The sequence below is a fragment of the Carlito syrichta genome, unplaced genomic scaffold (genome assembly GCF_000164805.1).
Source record: "Carlito syrichta isolate Samal-C Ts95f unplaced genomic scaffold, Tarsius_syrichta-2.0.1 Scaffold316376, whole genome shotgun sequence".
In the NCBI taxonomy this organism is placed as follows: Eukaryota; Metazoa; Chordata; class Mammalia; order Primates; family Tarsiidae; genus Carlito; species Carlito syrichta.
In genome coordinates, this window is record NW_007260472.1 from 581104 (window position 1) to 601226 (window position 20123).

The 20123-nt window shown below is 43.0% G+C and overlaps 1 protein-coding gene across 4 annotated transcripts in view; it reads right to left on the minus strand.

Moving 5' to 3' along the window:
- Nucleotides 1-6085: 6085 nt before the first annotated feature.
- KCNJ1 (potassium voltage-gated channel subfamily J member 1) overlaps nt 6086-20123 on the minus strand; it is a 30850-nt gene continuing 16812 nt past the window's right edge. The window contains exons 1-3 of one of the 4 annotated variants that reach the window (XM_021707078.1): nt 10394-10544; nt 9481-9483; nt 6536-7735 (exon numbers count right to left, since the gene is read on the minus strand). In XM_021707078.1, coding sequence (XP_021562753.1) covers nt 6596-7735; nt 9481-9483; nt 10394-10429 — 1179 coding nt within the window. In that variant the 5' untranslated portion in view covers nt 10430-10544 and the 3' untranslated portion in view covers nt 6536-6595. Of the gene's footprint in view, nt 7736-9480; nt 9484-10393; nt 10545-18523; nt 18633-20123 lie in introns of those variants that run through there. The other 3 variants (XM_008074221.1, XM_021707080.1, XM_021707079.1) reach the window with 3 other exon arrangements.

Genomic DNA, 20123 nt, shown 5'->3' on the forward strand with positions numbered 1-20123 from the left:
GTAGCCTTTATTCAACTTCTTCATTTAATTAATTTTAATTTTAATATGCTTGTGCACAAAATTTTGTGTGCAATGTGGGCTCCACAACCTCCAAAGCCCAAAGGGTCCATAGGCCCTAATCAAGAGGTGGTTACCCAGAATGCCCTGGGGATTGAATCCCCTACTCTCCAGCCGAGTCTCCAGACCATGTACTGGCGTGGGATGGCTCTCCTGAGGCCACCCCTTCTGACTTTCTAGCCAGTCAGAATCCAGGGAGATTTGATCTTTGAAGAGCTATTTGTCCCGGACAGATTGTCCCCCACTGGGAACCCTGGTTCTGAGAACCCAATTCATCCCCAAGCTGGGTGGGCAGAGTAAGACTTGTGGGCATCCTACAAGGGAGACAGGCTTTTGGGAATGCAAAGTTGGCAAGTCTACAGGCTCCAGACGGCACAGCAATGGCCTGTGGAACACGATTCCAGCAACTATTGCAAAGGCACCAGGGAAGGAAAGGGGGCGTCTCCCAGATTTTGGTATTATCAGCAATGATCTCTACATAGTGGTCTGCAGGATATACTGTGAAATGAAGAAAACACAGCAACACAGTGTTTCTAGACATCCTTTTGTGTAAGGATGGAGGCGTGTAAATACATATGTATGCTTATACGTTTCAAAAAGAACCAGCAGCAGGATAAATATAATAAAAATGGCGACCTGTCCATAAGAGGAAGGAAATAGAGTATAATGCACAGGAGTGGCACTACCTTTTCTAAAACTTGTAATTTTGAAATCATAGAAATTCAATGCATAATAAACAAAAGTTTTTTTTAAAAAAGAAAAACAATAAACAGGATCTAAGAATTAAAAATAAACTGAAGCAGCTGGGCTCGGTAGCCCAGCCTGTAATCCCACACCTTTGGGAGGCTGAGGTGAGTGGATTGCCTGAGCCCGCAGGTTCGAGACCCACCTGGGCAGCAAGACCTCATCTCTACAATGAATCAAAAATTAGCTGGGCGTGGTAGCGCGCGCCTGTAGTTTCAGCTACTTAGAAGGCTGAGGCGGAAGGATCGCCGGAGCCCAGCAGGTCGAGGCTGCGGTGGCCGGGAGCAGCCACTGCATTCCAGTCTGAGCGACAGAGTGAGACTCCAACTCAAAAAATAAGTAAATAAATAAATATAAAAATAAACTGAAGCAAATGAACCTGTGTCAAGTTGGTGCATAATCACACAGATAAAAAAACAACTTCAAGTGGCTTTAAAACCATTTGTTGACTGTACATCTCAATATTATAAAGAATACATAGAATAAATTATTACAAAATTTTAATCCTAACTCATTTTCAAACTATAATCCATAATGTTATTGTTAGCAGTAAGGCCAATACCATTGTTTCAAAACTATTATAAGCATGTTGTGTAAAACAAAAACAGACAAAGACTTTCTCAACAACAACAACCAACAGTTCTCCAATTCAGGCCTGGTCTGGACTGGCTGAAGCCCCTGAGTCTTTTTTGCAGTGAGTAGGACCCTTGCTTTCTCAATTTGCATCATTTTGCATTCTGCATTTGTGTCTATGTAGTAGACCCCAAATGAGCACCTGTTGGGTTGAAACAGAAAAACCCAAGGTGCCAGGATTCTAATCCAAGTCCCCCAGCTCATAGCCTGTCCCAACTGAGGTGGGCCTCTGTGGGCTGTACCCATTTTCCCAGGCCTCCTCTGATCTCTATCCGTGCCTGCTCTGTGCTCTGCTTTCTCTGCTCTTGAAGCATCAGGTACAGGGTTTGCTCTGGAACCAGTGCCTTCCCCTTCACTCCTCGCCTTCAGACCCATTGCTCCTATCCTGTGTTGCCATGCTGGCAGCCATTCACTTTCTACAGAAGGATTTTAACATCTATCATTTCACTGAACCTTCTCCTCATCCCTATTTCAAAACTCCATTTTACAAATAAGAAAATCGAAGCTCCACAGAGTGAAATCTTTGGTCAAGGCCCTTTGACCAATGACTGGTCAATGATGACTTAACTTTTGGTCAAAAGTTCACTGGACAGATACAGGTTTAAAACCACTATTGGCCATATAGACTTTGAGTAAATCATTCATTCATTTATTTTATTTATTCAAAACCATGCATTGACTATGTGATGAGCTGTGTTGGTGTTAGGAATACAAAGGCGAAGAGAGAACACAGATGCTCTCTTCTCTAGGGATAGCGGAGCCTCCCTTTTCCCATCTGTCAAAATGGAAGCAGTGTCTGTCTCCATCTCAAAGACTGAAATTTATACACACACACACACACACACACACACACACACACACACTATAGGCACATACATACATAGTTTTAATTACATGTAATTAGTTCATACATTTAGTATATTGCATATTTAGATAATTATATATAGATTCTATATAATGTCAGTATTAGGAGGATAGATTGTACCAATAGGCTAAACATATAAACCTCAGGTTGCCTTTGACACATCTGGATACTGACAGATGACCCAGAGTTCATGGGAAAACACTGAATTTCTCTAGAACCTGTAAGACCAGAGGTGGTAATTAGGCACTGGCCAGAGGATCTACCCTATGCTAAGCAATGAGTGGTTTCTCCTGAAGTCTAAGAGCCAAGAGTCTAGCCAACCATCCATAGGCACCAACCATCCATGGGTTTCAGGTAAATATCAGATGGCTCCCGAGAGTCCTCTCAGAGGGCAATCCACCTTAGGATGTAGACCTCAGTGATTAGAAACTCATGGGCTTTCAAGGCAGATTGACGTGGGTTTGTGTTCCAGCCCTGCCATTTTCTAGCTAGTGGCTCTGGACAAGTTCCTTACCTCAGCTACCTCAAGCGAAAAAAGGGTGTCATGATAGGACTGACCTCATAGAATCGTTGGGAAAATTAAAGGTGACAATGTATAGCAAATGTTTAAGACTGGAACCTAAGACATAGTCATAATTTAGTAAACAGCCCCATGCTAAGTTTCATCTACTACAGCACATAAGTTGGGGTTTCTCACTCGCCAGCGGGATACTTATGCCTTCTGGATTGCCCGAGGCAGTCAAGGTTGTACTGGACAGAGACCCACACCAGTTCTTCGGCCCTGAAGCAGCGGTGCAAATCTCCCTCTCTACAGGGCTCAGCTCCAAGGAGTCCAGCTGGGTGCATCTGGCTGGGGAGATTAAATTATTTTTGAATTCCTAACTGAATGTTCTTTTAATGGAAACTTAATGACAGGCATTGAAATAGATTTCCTTCATAACCCTCCTCCCGCCGCCCCCCACCCCACGACTCTGTGTTGCGCAGTTCCCGATAACCTTTATTCCCTACCCCTGGACTTTTATCTCCCCAATGACAAACAGCCTTTGCTGGACAGAAAGAGGAAATTCCAGTCATTGTTCTCAAACTTCTGGCTTCCAAAATAAAATGCTCTATCTCCCCTGTCAAGCTTTGATTGACACACACTTCCTGTAATGGCAGACGACAACGGCCCAGGGGCGGGGCCCGGGGCTCATTTGCATTCTTCCAACAGAGGTTTGCCTAACGTTTGTTCGAGTCAGGGGAGGTCTTCCATGCTATTCTCAGAGCCGTGCTGTTGAGGACCCCTCTCCCATGTTATGAAAAATTTCCGGCGAAGACCCTTCCTCGACCCCTCCCCTCAATCCACTCGGAAGTTCTTCTTTAACGTCTGGTTTGACACCTATTAGACGCCCTGCTCAGCTCATTTCTTAGATTTGGCAACTTGGACCAGATATTTTCTTTGTACCCTTTCTCTCTTAATAAATAATTTTTAGACATTTAGCCCTTCCCATTAAAGACAGTCTCCTCCCAAATCTCAACTCCAAATATTGGAGCTTGAGCTAACCTAAGTCCAGGAGGGTTAAAACAGAATCAGAGTCTGCAAGTCAGAATTCCCATAGCAACAGAGATGAATTGGGAAATTCAAGGAAATCAGTACCAAGGAAAATTTTGAATATAGTAATGCATCATAGGATGCAATTTTTCTTGAAAGGAGTAAGAAATGTTGAATTGCTTTTAAAATGGATGAATCAGCAAATGTAATAACATGGCATACCTGTGACAATAGCAGCGCTGATGTGAGCAGCTCCTACTGGGAGGAAATGTTACTGCATTGGAATTAAAAGGCTGCCTTGAACACTGGCATTTACCTATAGGCAATGTGGCTTTCTGGGGCTTTCTGTTTCCCGTTTATTATCTTTATTCCCTAAGCTCCCATGCCCTTATTAACCAACCCCTTTCTTTAAGTGCTCAGCATTCCCATGTGCTTTTGGTTTTAGCCACCCCTTGTAACTATCAAAAGTTAACTGTCATGGCCTCCTTTCCTAAGGGTTTTATTGAATATGTGTGTTAATGATTGCTAGAGGGTCAATGGGAATTTGCATGAAAAAGAAACCTCCAAATGCAGAGTGACTTGTTCCTAATGAAGGAATATTCGGAAGCAGACAGGCTTCCACCCATCGGGAAACAAAAATCTCAGTTGTTCAATGCTCTAAAGGGAATAGACTGCTCATCATTTCATTTCCAGCAATCCCCAAGCAAGCCACCAGTGAGCAGGGGCACACACCAGTGTGTTCTGCTGTGAATGACCTGTGACCATATATTTTCCCTCCAGTTTACAAAAGGGGCTACAGAGTCGTGAAACTTGACAGTGGGTCAGTAGAGAATGCCAGCTCACTCAAGCTCAGGATACCTGATGTGTTTTAGCTGTGGCAACACGTTAAATTGTGGTGCTAGAGTAGTGGGAGGCTCAGAGTAATCCCCATGCAGGCCAGTTGGGCCTGCTGTTGTGGCCACTGACAACGGGTGCATCTCTGAATCCGCCAGACTTCCCACTGGTCTTGGTCAGAAGGACCAGGGTTTGTGTGTGTGTATCTGTCCAACTCAAGCTCAGGCCTGGAAAAACAAAGCCACCCCTCCTGTCAGCTGCCAGCCACTGTCACTTTACGTGCAAAGACTGCCCTAGAAAACTTCAATGGAGTCATACAGGAAGGAGTGTGTCTGCACCCAAGGTCATTTCCTCCTCAGGAGTCAAGACAACGAATGTGCCTAGCCACCTCCCTACTTCTTCTACCACTTCGAGGAGAAAGTCTACCCTCTGCAAGATGATTTTCACCAGGGGCCTGTCTCAATGAATGCACAATAACTGACACTTCTGAAAAGTGCGTGCAGAGTTTCAGAGATTTAATCTGTTAATAATTCACAGAAAACATTTTGATTCCTAACAAACCAAAATGACTACCATTTTTTTCAGGAGACATTCAAATCACACAGGTGGGGAGTTAAACAAAATATTCACAGTAAAAACTTCCCCTACAGACTGATCTGTCCATTAGTAGTGTCCCTTAAAGGAAAATGTGGCATTGGCTCTCAGAGAAAGGAAGCCCCACCAATGTTCTGAGTGTGGGAGCACATCCCATTCCTGTCTTTTTCCTATTTCTCTTGCAGAGAAACACAGGAAACTTTTTCTTCTCAGAAGTATCACTGGTACATTCCCTTCTGGACTGACTTTACACATTCAAACTCCCCATTGCTGTCTTGAAAGAGAGGAAAATACTCTTTTAACAGATTTGTAGCCCCCTAACCCATTTTAATACAAATTGAAAGAAATATCACCACCACTTTCAACTCAAGCACTCTGTCCTTCAGGAAGGTGTTCATAGAAATTTCTACAGACTTGGCTTCTGTCTAAATGTACCACATGAGAAAGTTAGAGCTTCAAATTGTTCTGTGTATGCGTGTGTGTGTGTGTGCGTACGCGCGTATGTGTTTGAGTCTGTTCACACTCTGTTGCCCAGGTTAGCGTGCAGTGGCACACTCACAGCTCACAGCAGCCTGCATCTTCCAGGCTTAGGCAATCCTTCTGCCTCAGTCTCCCAAGTTGCTGAGACCACAGGCACATGCCACCACACCCAGGTAATTTTTTATTTTTGTAGAGATGAAGTCTTGCTATGTTGTCCAGGCTGGTCTCGAACTCCTGTGCTCAAGCAGACCTCCTGTTTTGTCTCTCCAAAGTGCTAGGATTACAGGCATGAGCCACCATACCTGGCCTAACAGTCTTTTATTATTATTATTATTATTATTATTATTATTGTCATTGATTGTTTAGCTCATCTCTCCCAACTCACAAGACAATTTTTCCATTGATAAATGTCAACACCCAAATAAAAATGGAGTCTTTCTTATCAGTAGAATCAAAATGAGAATACCATTGCTTCCTGATTCTATCTAAAGCTCATACATTCTTTAAGGAAACTTTTAAAAAGTCTTGTTTGGTCTGTCCATGAAACTTTTGATGATTTTTGTCTGTTCCCATCAACACTGTGTGATCTCAAATAATCATACTCCAAGATTCCAAGTAAGCTTCTACGGCTTCCATATGCCAGTTTCATGGAGATGCATTGCATGTTCTCATACAGTAGCCTCACAGAGCTACGAGTCTCATAAGATCATGGTTATGGAGCTCAGCGGGTCATTGTGCTGGTAGACTTCGAAGGCTCTTATCCTGCTTTCATACCCCCAATGTGTCGATCACTTCATAATGTGTCTAGTCACTACGTACCTTAGAGAGTTTGCTTTACATGTGTTGAAAAGCCACTGCTACATTTTGGTGTCATCTGTTTCATTGACTTCTGACAAGATGAAGTTGGGGTTGTCATAGCCTCTCTTCATCCTGGCTCTAGCATCCTTTTCATTATAAAGGCACATGGCACAGTGAGGGGTCTCCACTTCCACTGTCTTGCTAAAGTTATGGAAATCCACACGGTATTTCCCTTCCTTGGTTTTGGACACTATGGGAGCAAAACGGTAGCCCCAAAGCACCTCCTCTGGGACATAGGATGTCCGAACTTGGCAGGTAGCACTGGTTGATTCCACTGTGCCATCTAAAAACACCACTAATTCAAAGTCCTGCTGGAGAAGGGTTTCTGCTGCCATGTGGAAGAAGGGGCTGTTGTGATCAATGACATGGTAAATCGTCAGTGGGGAGATGAAGAATAAATTTTCATTGCCAGCATCAACCACAAAATTGATATTGATCTGGTCCAAAATAATAGTCTCTCCTTCAGGAGTGACTGTGGTCTTCAGAAGCTTTCCATATATGTGACTGCCAATAAGGAGGCTCTTCCTTAGATTAGCTACTCGGATTAGGAGACAAAGCTTCCCACCCCGCTTGCTGATAACTGCATTCTTGCTGAACGTAATGGTCTTGGCACGCTTTTTGGGTCTGGATATCTTGGCTAAGATGGCACCACACATGAAAGAATTGATGATAACTCCAAGTATAGACTGGAAGATAAGCAGAAAAATGGCTGTGGCGCACTGTTCTGTCACACACCTGAATCCATATCCAATGGTCACTTGAGTTTCCAAAGAAAACAAAAATGCTGAGGTCAAGCCATTAATGTTCTCTACACAGGGGGTATGATTGGCAGAAGGGTGGAACTCTGGAAGGTCTTTGTGAATGTAGGCTACCACATACCACAGAAGACCAAAGAGGAACCAACTTCCTAAGAAGGTCGTGATGAAAATGGTCATTTTGTATCTCCATTTGAGGTCAAGTACAGTTGTCCAAATGTCCACAAAAAATATAAACCTCGACTGTGCCTCCACATTGCCAAACTCGATGTTGCACCTTCCATCTTTGGAGACCAGCCTCGCTCTTTGCCGAGAATGCCCAAAGAAGTGAATGAAAACCCATTCTCGAAGATGTTTGAACATCTTTTCTGTCAACACTCTGATCTGAAAACACATAAAAGAAAAAAAAAGTATGTTTATAACAGGAGTGAGCTACTTGACTCACATAAAGACCTAACTACCTACGAAGAGATCACTCAAAATTATCTGAATTACTGATCATTTTGGGCAAGCTGACAAGTTTACCAAGCTTATTCTGGATCCCACAAAGCTATTTCTAATAGAAACTTTCCACTGGAAGGACATATTTCTCAAATATAAAGAGGCAAAATAATCATGGAGAGAAATGAAAGAAAACTAAGAAATTATATATTCAAGTGTTTTCTGACCTCAGGCGCACAACCTTAGAAATGTTTGTGATAATCAATTATGACCTGGACTTTTATTTATTTGTTATTGTTCTTTAAATCATCTTATTTTTTTCTTTAATAAATTTGGCTTAGTTAAGCACTAATATCTGTGAAATCATAAGCTTGAAGCACTACTTATGCATTATGAGATATCTAAAAATAAATAACTAAAAAAATAGAAATACTCATTAATATACTACTAAATCATCTTGTATACTGCTATTGTACCCATATGGCAAGAGAAATCCTAATCCAATTCAATTCTCTCACTTATCAGATGAAAATAGTGAGATTATTAAATGTAAAAGACATTGCCAAAATCATATACCTAACCAGTGGCAAGTTGCCGACTAGAACATAACACTCCCTGACTCTGATCTACAGGAACTTCTACCACACTGTGTCTTGGTTATCAAGCTTTATATTTTAAAGTTAAATGTCTCTAAAATATGTAAATATATTTAAAAACCTGAGGGGGTTGCCCATCTCTAAAATATTTTAAGACAGTGTTGATCAAATTTGTCTGTCTGTCTCTCTCTCTCTCTCTCTCTCTCTCTCATCAGAGTCTCACTCTGTCGCCCAGGCTGGAGTGCAGTGGCACACTCACGGCCACCTCAGCATCAACCTGCTGAACTCAGGCGATCCTTCCGCCTCAGCCTTCCAAGTAGCCAGAACTACAGACACACGCTACCATGCCTGACTAATTTTTTGATATATTTTAGAGACGAAGTCTCACCAAGTTGTCCAGGCTGGTCTCTAACCCCTGGGCTCAGGCAATCCTCTTGTCTCGGCCTCCCAAAGTGCTGGGAATACAGGCTTGAGTCACAGTGCCCAGCTTTCTCTCTCTTCTTTAACGCTCACCACTATTTCGAACACAGCTCAGATCTTAACAGATAATCTCGAAGACTTTCTTAGTGAATCTACAAAACTCTTCCTACTTTCTCCATGGTTTGCTGAGATTCCCCAAAGTATTAGTATGAGAGTTGTTATCAATATCTCACACTTTCTTCCCTGCTCCAAAGCTGAAGGACTAGGGGGTCAATGATGTAAATAATATTCCATAAAGGTATCATTATATTTTATTCATTCATACCCCAGCAGCTAGCACAGTCTCTGAGTGCTTGTTGCTTATTCTGTCAACATGGAATAATTCAGTGAATTAATTAAGCTTTTCAAAGTCCTATCTGTTCAATGGTTTCTTATAAATGACATTACTGTGGCTTCCATTTTACAGCCAAATAGTGAACAGTCAATACAGTGGTGAAATCCAGAGCTCATAAACGACTACCTCCTCCCCATTGTCTAAGAGCATCAAGGTGTGCCCACCATGGTTAGCAATGTCTTCGTGGTATTTTTCCTTAAATGCAAATATGTTTTTAAAATAGATCTCAAAAACCCCCCTCAGAAATGTGTTTATTTGTAAAAACTAGGAAGCGAAACCAACTTAATGATAGACTTTAAACAAAGGTAATATTCCATGGCGGTTTTTTTTGGTCAGAGTCTCACTGTGTCACCTGTTGTCCAGGCTGAAGTGCATGGCATGATTACAGCTCACCACAGCCTCAACCTCCTGGGCTCAGACAATCCTTCTGGCTCAGTCTCCTGAGTAGCTGGCACCACCACCACACCCAGCTAATTTTTTTATTTTCACGGTGTCTTGCTCATGGCCTTAACCAAGGTGAAAACACAAGAAACCAACACCAAGTAGAAGTGAAAAGAAAACCATAGTTGTGGTGAATCGAAATGTTGAGGACAGGTTCTAAAGATATAAAAAAAGAAAGAGCTACCAAGGAAACAAACAGCAGTGCACATGCTCAGAGGGCACTGCCCTCATTCTATCCAACCTCACTGACCTCAAATCCCTAAAGAGAATTTGAGATGGCCCCGTGTGAGGTGCACTGAGGGGGAAATGGTCTCCTCCCTCCCCATGACTTCCCTTGCTTGCACATACATGGCTACACCCAGGGGGACTGACCTTCCAGGTACATGGAAGCTCAGCCTTTTTACAAAACTCTTCAGAAAGTGAATCTCACCTTAAATAAGAAATTCTGAAACCAACATTTATCAGTGGAATTGATATTCTCTTTGTCATACATGATAAATCCAGAGATGGTTTCTTATACACTAACTTCTGGGTTTTATTCACCACCACCCTCCTCCTCTAGCCTGCCTTGAATTCACTTTGCTTTTGAAGGTAAATATTTCTGGAGAGTGAAGAAGCACTCCCTGACTCATCTCTTGGGTAAGTTTGGGTTTTCATGATTGTATAAGAATAACACATTATCTGCCAGGCCTTACAAAGAGGTAAAACAAAAGCAAGCAAACTATAACTGTCTCCCCCACCTGCACTTACCCATGTCCTAAACACACTCCAACCTGAAGCATCCATGGCTGGAGAAAGCAAGGAGGTGGGGTTGAAAGTTCCTCTCTGTATGCAGGCTGATTTCTTTTAGACTCAGCCTAATTTATTGTAGGCGACAGTCAGTGGATTGATGCTAATTTGTATTAGCTTGAAAACACTTAATTGGATACTGGAGTTGTGTGGTTTAAGCCAAGGCAATTGGTTGTTCTCAGACCAAGCCCCAAACTGAGTATGTGTTTTTTTTTCCAACCTCACATGGCTGGAATACCGTCATGCTAAGACATGACAAACCGCCAACTAAGGTCCCCAGGCAGCAGGCGTGGATTGGGTTCCAGCATTGCCGTCCTCTCCTTGGCCACGCTCTACTGCTCTCTTGCTGTTTCTCCTAGAAGTCGTGCCCAATAACTTTTGACCAGAAACAGTTATCATTAATCTTCCAGTCTATTCTCTGAAACACTGAGATGCTGAGTTTTCCAGGTGTTCACCAAGATATAAGTAAATACTATATAGACATAGATAAGTACATATTTGCAAGATGAAAGTAAGATTACACCAGGAAGAAACAAGATACCATGTTAATCTCTCTATACAACAGTCACTATTATATAAGAAACTGAGATTTAAGAGAAGTCTTTGTTATTGGATTTATTCTGGAAAAGCTGGCATTTACTGAAGGAGTTTTTTACATGTACGGGGTTAGCCAATGCTGTTGATTTATTTGTTCAGAGTGAGATTTGTTCTTAGAGAATGTAAGGATACAGGATGAATTCATCCACTAACCAAACCCATCATTCACACGGCAGACCTATTATTGCACAAATCCTACTTTGCTTAGACAATGATGCTTAATCTAACCACAGACAGAGCCAATATGTGTTTTATGAACTATTAGGTGATTGGAGATTATCCCTAGTATCTGAGTTATATAACATGCTCAGTTTTGGGGTTCCTTTCTGTTGAAACCAGTAAATCTCAATAGCAAGCATAGAGCTGCACATTAGCTAATATTTACCAAAGTATCCTCAGCGGCCTGGGAAAGCAAATGGGTTACATGATTGCCACGTTTTATTTTTTCTTTAATGCTCCAGCATTCTTTCTCTGTAAACAATCCATTCTCAGAAAATAGGCTTTTTGTATACTTTCCAGATATTGCATGCTTGCTCTGTAGGATTTCAAAAGCAAATAGAATTCTTCCTGTTCTCAAGGAGCTCACAGTCTAATGGGGAAGTGAGTTAAGGAAACCAGCAGTTACAATGTAATGTGGTTTGTTTAATGCCAAAGGGGACAACTTTTTAAAAGATCCATATTCACTGGGATCCACTCTCTGCAAACACACTCTAACTGGCAGAAAACACATCGTATTTCTGTATACATTAATTTACTTATGTATCACTATTCAATGATGATGTGTGGATACTGCTATGTGTGCTGGCCATTGCACTAGACATCAAAGGAGCAATCGTTGACTAAATAGACACAGCCCTTGTCATTGTGCAACTCCCATTCTGGGAGGAGGGGTTGCAAATGAGTCAATAAACAATCAAACTCAGAGTAATGGATGCCATGATATGAAACAGTGGGAATTCTCAGGGGAGCACCTATTCTGAGGGACAGAACAGTGAACACGAGGTTGTGGCCTGAAGATGAGTTAGAGTCACACAGTAGGAACTTTATAAGTACTTGTTGAATGATGATAACTAAATTAATCAATATGCATATGGAAGCAGTGGGAAACCAGGCTCGGTGGCTCAGTCTGTAATCCTGTGCTTTGGGAGGCTGAGGTGATTAGATTGCCTGAGCCTGTGGGTTTGAGACCTGCCTGGGCAACTTGGCGAGACCTCATCTACCCAATAAATAAAAAATTAGCCGGGTGTGGTAGCGTGCACCTGTAGTTCCAGCTACTTGGAAGGCTGAGCGGAAGGATCACCAGAGCCCAGCAGGTTGAGGCTGCAGTGGCCGGGAGTGTGCCACTGCACTCCAGTCTGGGCAACAGAGTGAGACTCCAACTCAAAAAAAAAGAAAAGAATAAAAAGAAAGCAGCGGGCTTGCTTTCACATATATTTCTTAGTATCTGGTGCCTTCCACTCTGAAAAAGATACTTTAGCAGAGACGTCCTGTGCACCAGCACTGCCCACACTGCAGTATGTAGTTGTAGACAAGACTGGGCAGGAGCAATGGATGAATGAGAGCATGGAGGAGCTGGAAGCAGTTTCAAGTTGGCAAATACTGAAAGCTGGAGGGCTCCGGTGATGCACTGGGCTGGAAAGGCAAGCAAGGACCAGGTCATTCCACACTCAGTGTGCCAGCTTTTGTTGTAGAACTAAAGGAGAATTTTTTTTTTGTTGTAGAACTAAAGGAGAAACTGGTATAAAAAATATCCATCTAGTTGTGCTTCAGAGACAACTCATTAAAATTCTAAATAAGTCTGGAATGTCTTCCTTTTAACAACCTTTCAAATTCTTAAAAGTAAACATTTTGCTCCTGAATCCCCTTTTCTCCATAAAAAGACATGCTTCATTTGCATGTAATGCCCACTTCAACCAGTTTGTGCTCATCTTAAGTGAAGGACCAACAGGTCGGGCTCCTCATTAAGAGGTGAAGGACCCAAGCACAGAGGCCTTTCCTCGGCAAGCATCCACTTGAGAACCACCCATTAGGACTTCGGGGTTTCTCATGGCACATTACAATCTCCTTCCCACCCTGGCATGCTCAGCAGCCTAACAGCTGCTATGCTGGAGAGGGGAGAGCAAATGGACCTTGCTGTTATTATGCCTCTGATTTAGAATTACAAAGGCTATCATTTCTCCATAGAAATGAAAAAGAAAAAACATTGACTGCAACCTGCCTTTTAGCTATCCTCTCATAGCCCACGTATAACCTTAGTTTTACCTTTGGACATTTCTAGAGCCAAGATTTCATGCTGGAGGTAGAAAATATGAGCTATGTGGCCAGGGGGCAGAAGTCAGGTGATTTTCCCTAGTCCCTTTGCAACTGTGGTAGAAGAAATTCAAGTTTTTATAAAAATGTACTGCTCTGTTTCAGGTCAACAGTCACTGAATCAACAAACATTCCTTATGCACCTTCCATATCAATGTATCAAATGGGACTACAGGCCTAGCCTCTGCCTTCTTGATTCATAGAATTAAACAAACAATCTATTAAACATCTACTGGGTACCAGGCGCTATGCTAGGAAACAAGCAAGATCACGGTCCCTGCTCTCAAGTTGTTCAAGATCTGTAAATCAAGAATGGCAATGCAATGGGTTTGCTGTCCTGAAAGGATGGAGGATGGAGTGGTAAGGCAGCCACCAAAGAGGAAATCCAACAGGCTGGGTGTCAGGCTTGTATTCTTCTGCACATCTTTGCTACAACAAATGCATCTAACTGCTGCTACAGAGGACTTCCTATCTTCTCTGAAAATCATCTCAAGCTATTAGAGGATAGACATTCAGCTGGATTTGCAAAGGTTCAGAACCCTGGGTGTGAACGCAGGACAGGCCTTCCCAGGTGCCTCACTCCTTCCACAAAAGAGAGGTCAGAAACAAGGACTGGAGAGCTACAAGGTCTGATGCTATTGATGCTTTCATAATGCACACTGTGTTCCGAAGGCATCTCTGGGGCCAGAACTCAACACGTTGTGCATGCAAGGTTGACATAAGACAGGATCCCTGGGCCAGTAATGTTCCCAAAACAGGTAACAGCCACAGAGGCACCATGCCAGAGAGGAAGGAGCTCCAGCTTGAGTAAACATGAACATAAATTTGAACCCTATCTCTGCCACCCAATAGTTAGGCCACCTGAGTTTCCTCACCTGACTATAGCAATATACCTTCAAAAATTGTAGGATGATTTAAATGCAATAGCATACGTAAAGTTCCTAGAACATAGTAACGATGCAATAAATAACAGCAATTGTTATAACTGGTTCACAAATTTAAACTAGATAACAGTTTAACCAAGTGTCACTTGTCCTGGCCATTTGGGGTCTATTATGCAAAGTCAAGTGGGCTGTAAACTATAGCCAATGGAGGAAAAGGCTTCTGAGAGAGTGATGAAGCTTCTGACCAACACATCTTGTCTATAAACTGACTTCAGATCCCATCCTCTCAAAGTGGAATAGAAGACCTGGGAAATGCAAATGTGTTTCATAAAGGGTTTGTCTAGAACCAGGGCAGAAGCCTTCTCTTGAAGAGGCGGGAACAAGATAAAGGCTGGACAGAGCTGTGACATACAGACATGATGCCATTCTTCTCTTATCATAGACCCTGACTAGGATTGGATCTGTGGAAAGCAGTGCCTGTGGAGCTAGCCTAGTGCTACCAGCCAGGTCTTGGTGTCAGTGGGGAGAGGGGGCTGTCTTGGTGCTTGCAGCTAGATTTGTGCTCTCTGTTGAGCACAATTTCACAGAACATCAACATCGGACAAAACTACTCTATCATGATGGATCAGAACAAGGACAAGGCCACTCTGCAATCATATCTGAACACTGACAAAAACATGAACATTGTCCAAACCACAAAATGGCCAAAATCTCCCCTCATCCTGGTTATGATGAGTGACTGCTGCTTCTTTACCAAGAACAACTTTAGTCTCACACCAGTCTTCTCTCTTAGATAATAAGATTTATCAATATACTCAGTGATAAAATTACCTCCCTTTCTGACAGCACCTGAACCAGAGCCAAGTGTTGCTTCCTTAAACCTTTCTCACATCACGTGAAACACACACAAGTCCTAGTCCAGTTCTTTCTAACATCCTCTCAGAGAGACTCCTCAGGGCTGCTGATGGTATAAGTCCTCCTAGCTTTTTTTTTTTTTTTTTTTTTTTAGTTGGGGTCTCACTCTGTCGCCCAGACTGGAGTGCAGTGGCATGCTCCCGGCCACCACAGCCTCGACCTGCTGGGCTCTGGCAATCCTTCCGCCTCAGCCTTCCAAGTAGCCGAAACTACAGGTGCGCGCTACCACGCCCGGCTAGTTTTTGATTTATTGTAGAGACGAGGTCTCACCAACTTGCCCAGGTGGGTCTCGAACCCACGGGCTCAGGCAATCCATTCGCCTCGACCTCCCAAAGTGCTGGGATTACAGGTTGAGCCACCAAGCCCAGCCCTCCCTAGCTTTAAAAAGCCCAACTCCTTCCAAGTCAGTATTTTTTCCTGGTACTTTTTGGCTGGAGGGCATTGACATCACAAAAGACCATAAGAGCAAACCAAACAAGAGGTGTAACCATGTGGTAATAAAAGCCTTTTGCAAGTCAATTGGTGAGGACCAGTTCCATCCTGTGGCTCCCAGAAGTCACATGGGCATATGTATGATCCATACATATGTTTGCTTTTGTATGAGGAAGTAAAGAATCAGGGAAATAGCCAAACTGGATAAAAAGTCATTCAAAGAGGTTAAAATGTTCAAGTTAACATTTTAAATTCTATCTAGCAAAATTGTTTCCCAAGGTCATTGGTCATCTCTAGATCATTATACTCTCATCCCCTTTTTATGGTGCCTCTATCAGGTCCCTGAGGGAAGCACTGGCAGCTTCGACATCCAGTCAGCAAAGCTGGGCCCAGGCAAGGTGTTTGCAAGGTCTTACCTGTCTTTGGTGACAGTGTGCACTTGTTGCGGAGTCAGAAACCAGTGCTTGGAAGTTGGATGCTTATTCTGCATGTATTTTCAATACCGTTTCCTACTGTTCTTCATAATTGTTTCTTAAGGTATTTGGGGGATGTTAGCATGTCTCAGCTATGCAGAGAAAGACCAAAAAGGGGCACTTCATCTCTGCCTTGTTTAGAGTTTTAAAGAGAAAGCAGCACATCCCTGGGGGCTGTGAGGAACCGGAACAAGGAGCAAGAGCCCCAGGGAACAAGGAAAACTCATAGCCACACTAGAGCTACTTGGGTCTTAGTCCAGAGATGTTCTAAGAATTTTTCTCTTCTAACCTTCAGAGAGTACTGCACTTTACCAAGGGAAAGCATTGCTCTATTGGGCATAAGTGGGTTGAGCCAGAGATAACAGGGTAAACTGAGGGTAAAAATGGAGGTACAATGGACAAAATGAGTAAAGAGAAGACCAGGACTGAGAAAAGTCTCCAGTGAGGATGGAATGGTGATTAAGGCGGCCACCCGGGCTTCCATAGCTTGCTGTCAAGCTCCTGCATTCTCAGTAAACAGCGCCCCCTGCAGCACAATGCAAATGGTGCCCTTCTGTAGTAAGTGACCTTCTGGGCTTCTGAAAGACTACAGTGTTAGCCCACACACAGGTGTAAAATCGCCTAATGTGTTGTTGTATTTAAATCTCATAGTGGGAAATTGCTGGGGATGGAGGGAGAAGTGGGCAGTAGTGGGAGTCTGGGGGGGAGGGGCATACCTCATGGACAAGGGTAGCTGCATAATGAATATTTGTCTGCTTAATCCTGAATTGTACCCCACATCTTTAAAATAAAAAAAATTTTTAAAAGAAAATACTAAAAAAAAAAAAAATCTCATACTAATTTAAGGAGGCAGAGAACTGAGGCTCAGAGAAGCTAAGTAACTTGGTCAAGGTCACAAAGCAGAAAGCCACAAGAGCAAAGATTAGAATAATCTAGATCTGCTCCCACTGAGAAGTCTTTGCTTTTAAGCCCTAAGGCACTCTCAAAATAGTTGGTAAACAATGTAGAAGGAAGATAAACATTTATTCAGCACCTGCTTACTCTGCTTGCATGGTGGTTTTCCATGCTTTTCCTTGCAGGGTGTTAAGTGATCACATCAGAGGATGAGAGCTAGCAAGAGCCCAAACCTTGTCTACATAGTAAGCCAAAAGGACAGGGAGCACAGGTTTCCAAGAATTAGAAAAAATATGTGCAAAAGCACCAAAAGAGGAGGAGGGAGGGGCTCAATGGAGAAGGCACAGAGTAGCCTGGGCTGGATCTGAAGGTGGATGCCGGAAAAGAAGGCCTCAGTCCCCGATGTCACGAGAGGGGCTGTGTAATGCCAGGCAGGTTTAGAAATGTTCACGATATCAGCAGACTTAGAAGGCAACTGTGGAGGCAGCTGAAGATGCTGTGCTGTACTGTGCTTCCTTTGGAAGCTTCTACAGGTCATCCTGGCTTGCACAAATTGTAAGCAATGACTGGAATTTGTGGGAGATCTGTTACCATTCCTCACAGACTGGAATTTGTGGGAGATCTGTTACCATTCCTCACAGACTCCAGGGATGTGCTGCTCTCTCTTTAAAACTGAATCTTCCATTTGGAGAAAACTGTAGATCCCTGTGGAGTGTTGTCCGGTCATCTTCTACAGTCAGAAGATTGGTGTAATGACAATGGCTTGTGTAGGAAGAGGGGCATCCCCCACCCTGGTGAATAAGGAAAACCAGCCAGTGATGGCCCAGTGCACTCACCGCTCCAACAGAGGGCAAAGCACCTGGCCTTGGAGTCAGTGCCAAGGCCACACCCAGGCAGCCGACTAGAAATACAAAGCCAAGGAGACACACATTGGAGGCCCACTCAGCTTCATACCAACCATGGAGGCTTGGGCAAGTCACTTAACCTCTCTGAGCCTGCCTCATATGCTATTTCTTCTGCTGGGAGCACCTGGCACCCTACTGTCCCTTACCCCACCCCACCTAAACTCTTGGCTTCAACTTAAATGTCATTTCTCAGAAAGAAATTTCAATGTCAGCTTCTCAAAGAAAGAAGAGTTTCCCAATCACCCTTTCCCCATTTAAGTCAGGTTCTCTCCTTTTACAATATTTGATTGTACACTTTGCTTTATATTTGTAGTATACACAGTAATTTTAATTTGTACATTTACTTTTGTGCTGTCTTCTCCACTGCCCTGTCCCAGTGCCCATCTACGCCAGTGTCAGGCAGAGAGCAAAGGCTTGATAAATATCTGCCAAGGAAATAAATAGATGCAGTCAGGTGTGAACCACGCAAAGTGCCTGATTTCCAAAAGGGACTGTGGAGTGGGCAACGCCTAACAACAGTCTCTAATGGTGGACTCAGTCCATGTGGAACCTGCATAGGCAGAAGATTGGGTCATTGAGGTTTTGCTGGAGCAGTTCTTCATAACCAAAAGCTTGTCCAGCTTTCCTGGGCCGTCCAATAGCTGCTTACTTAGAAGACAGTGTGAACATCAAGCCACTTACCTCTGTCTGGAGAGGTACAGCAGATGATTTTTAAAGCTTCATGTATGATTGAATCTTGGAGTGGTCAATAAGAGCTGCTGGGTTTGGGATTCTAGCTGCCAGGCTCAGAATTTGTCACTTTGTCTTTGCCAGGACCCAGGATGGGGGTGAAGACACAGTGGGGAAGATACCTAGTAAAACACAACAAGCATGCTTACTGCCCAGAGAGAGAAGACAGGTTCAAATAGAATCCTGGGTGAAATTTCAATCAGTGTGGACCAGGAACAGATAGGAAAGGGTAAAAAGGCCAGTTCAGCCTCTGGTGGACTTGACTTTAACTCAAGTTCTCAGATCTCTACTGTCCACTTAGTCCAGGCCTTCCTGAAAGTCACTATTCTAACTAGTCAATTCTAATTTCCCATGAATTTAGGATTAAAATTAAGTTAACACAATGACCCAAAGGCAGTTCTAGCCTCATGGTCTTTTAATTCTCAATACCATCAAGGAGAACACCATTACATTGAAAATACCGTTGTATATGTACAACTGTACATCTCATATTGAAAATGATATATACCCTTAAAAGATGTGTGTGAACAGAAATTGTGTATCATAAATCATATTACATATGCATTAAGAGATATTAGATATTTAAAGGAATCCTATGATGGATTATTTTGTAAAATGAAGAAGAATTTTTGCAAATCAAGTAATCATCTTCCCACTTGTTTATCTTCTAAATGTATGTGTGTTGGGGGGATTATTCTGGAAACTGGACACATCTGTGATGAAACTACTCTTAAATCTTACATATTCAGCCACCCACCTCAAATGGCACTGGAATTTAATGAAAGAATTTCAATGTTTATTAAAAAATGTGTTTATTATTTGTGCAGAGATCCTGTTATTAGTCTGACCCTTCTAGTTCTCTGTGGTTTGGGTTGGTATGACATCAACTCAGTCTTTCCAACCCAGAGACGAATGAATTCCGTGTGGAGCGGAGGCCTGAACATACTTCTCTGAGTGTCTGCAACAAGAAAGTACACTTTGTTTTAAAGAAAACATATAGAATTCTCAACGTTGGCAATTTATAAAATGGGGAAAATTCAGCTAATGGCTTGAGTTCAGGCACTCAGGGACGAGTAGTCACGATGCTGCCCCCATAGGCAAAGAGAGCTGGCCCAGCCAGTTCTCACAGATGTGCAGAATGCAAGGAACATAGTGCCACGTGCTTGGGTCGGAGTGGTGTTTCTGAAGCTTTCTAGGCCCATATTCTAGCCAATGATTGAGGTTGTTCCAATCCCATCAAGTGGCTTACTGGGCAGGATTTAAGAAGTCGGTTTGTGGGGTCTGAATCTGAAGTCAGTCAGTTACTAGCTCTAACATCGAGTATTACTCAGTGTAATACTACTCATTGAGTACTACTCAATGACTTCGTGTGTCAATTTCCTCATATGAAAAAGTAGGGGTGTTCATTTCCATCTCACAGATGGATAGAAAGAGCTTAGACAACACTTGGACATAGAAAGTGATGAAGGAAGCCGGGTTCGGTGGCTCAGCCTGTAATGCCGCGCCTTTGGGAGGCTGAGATGAGTGGATTGCCTGAGCCCGCGGGTTCGAG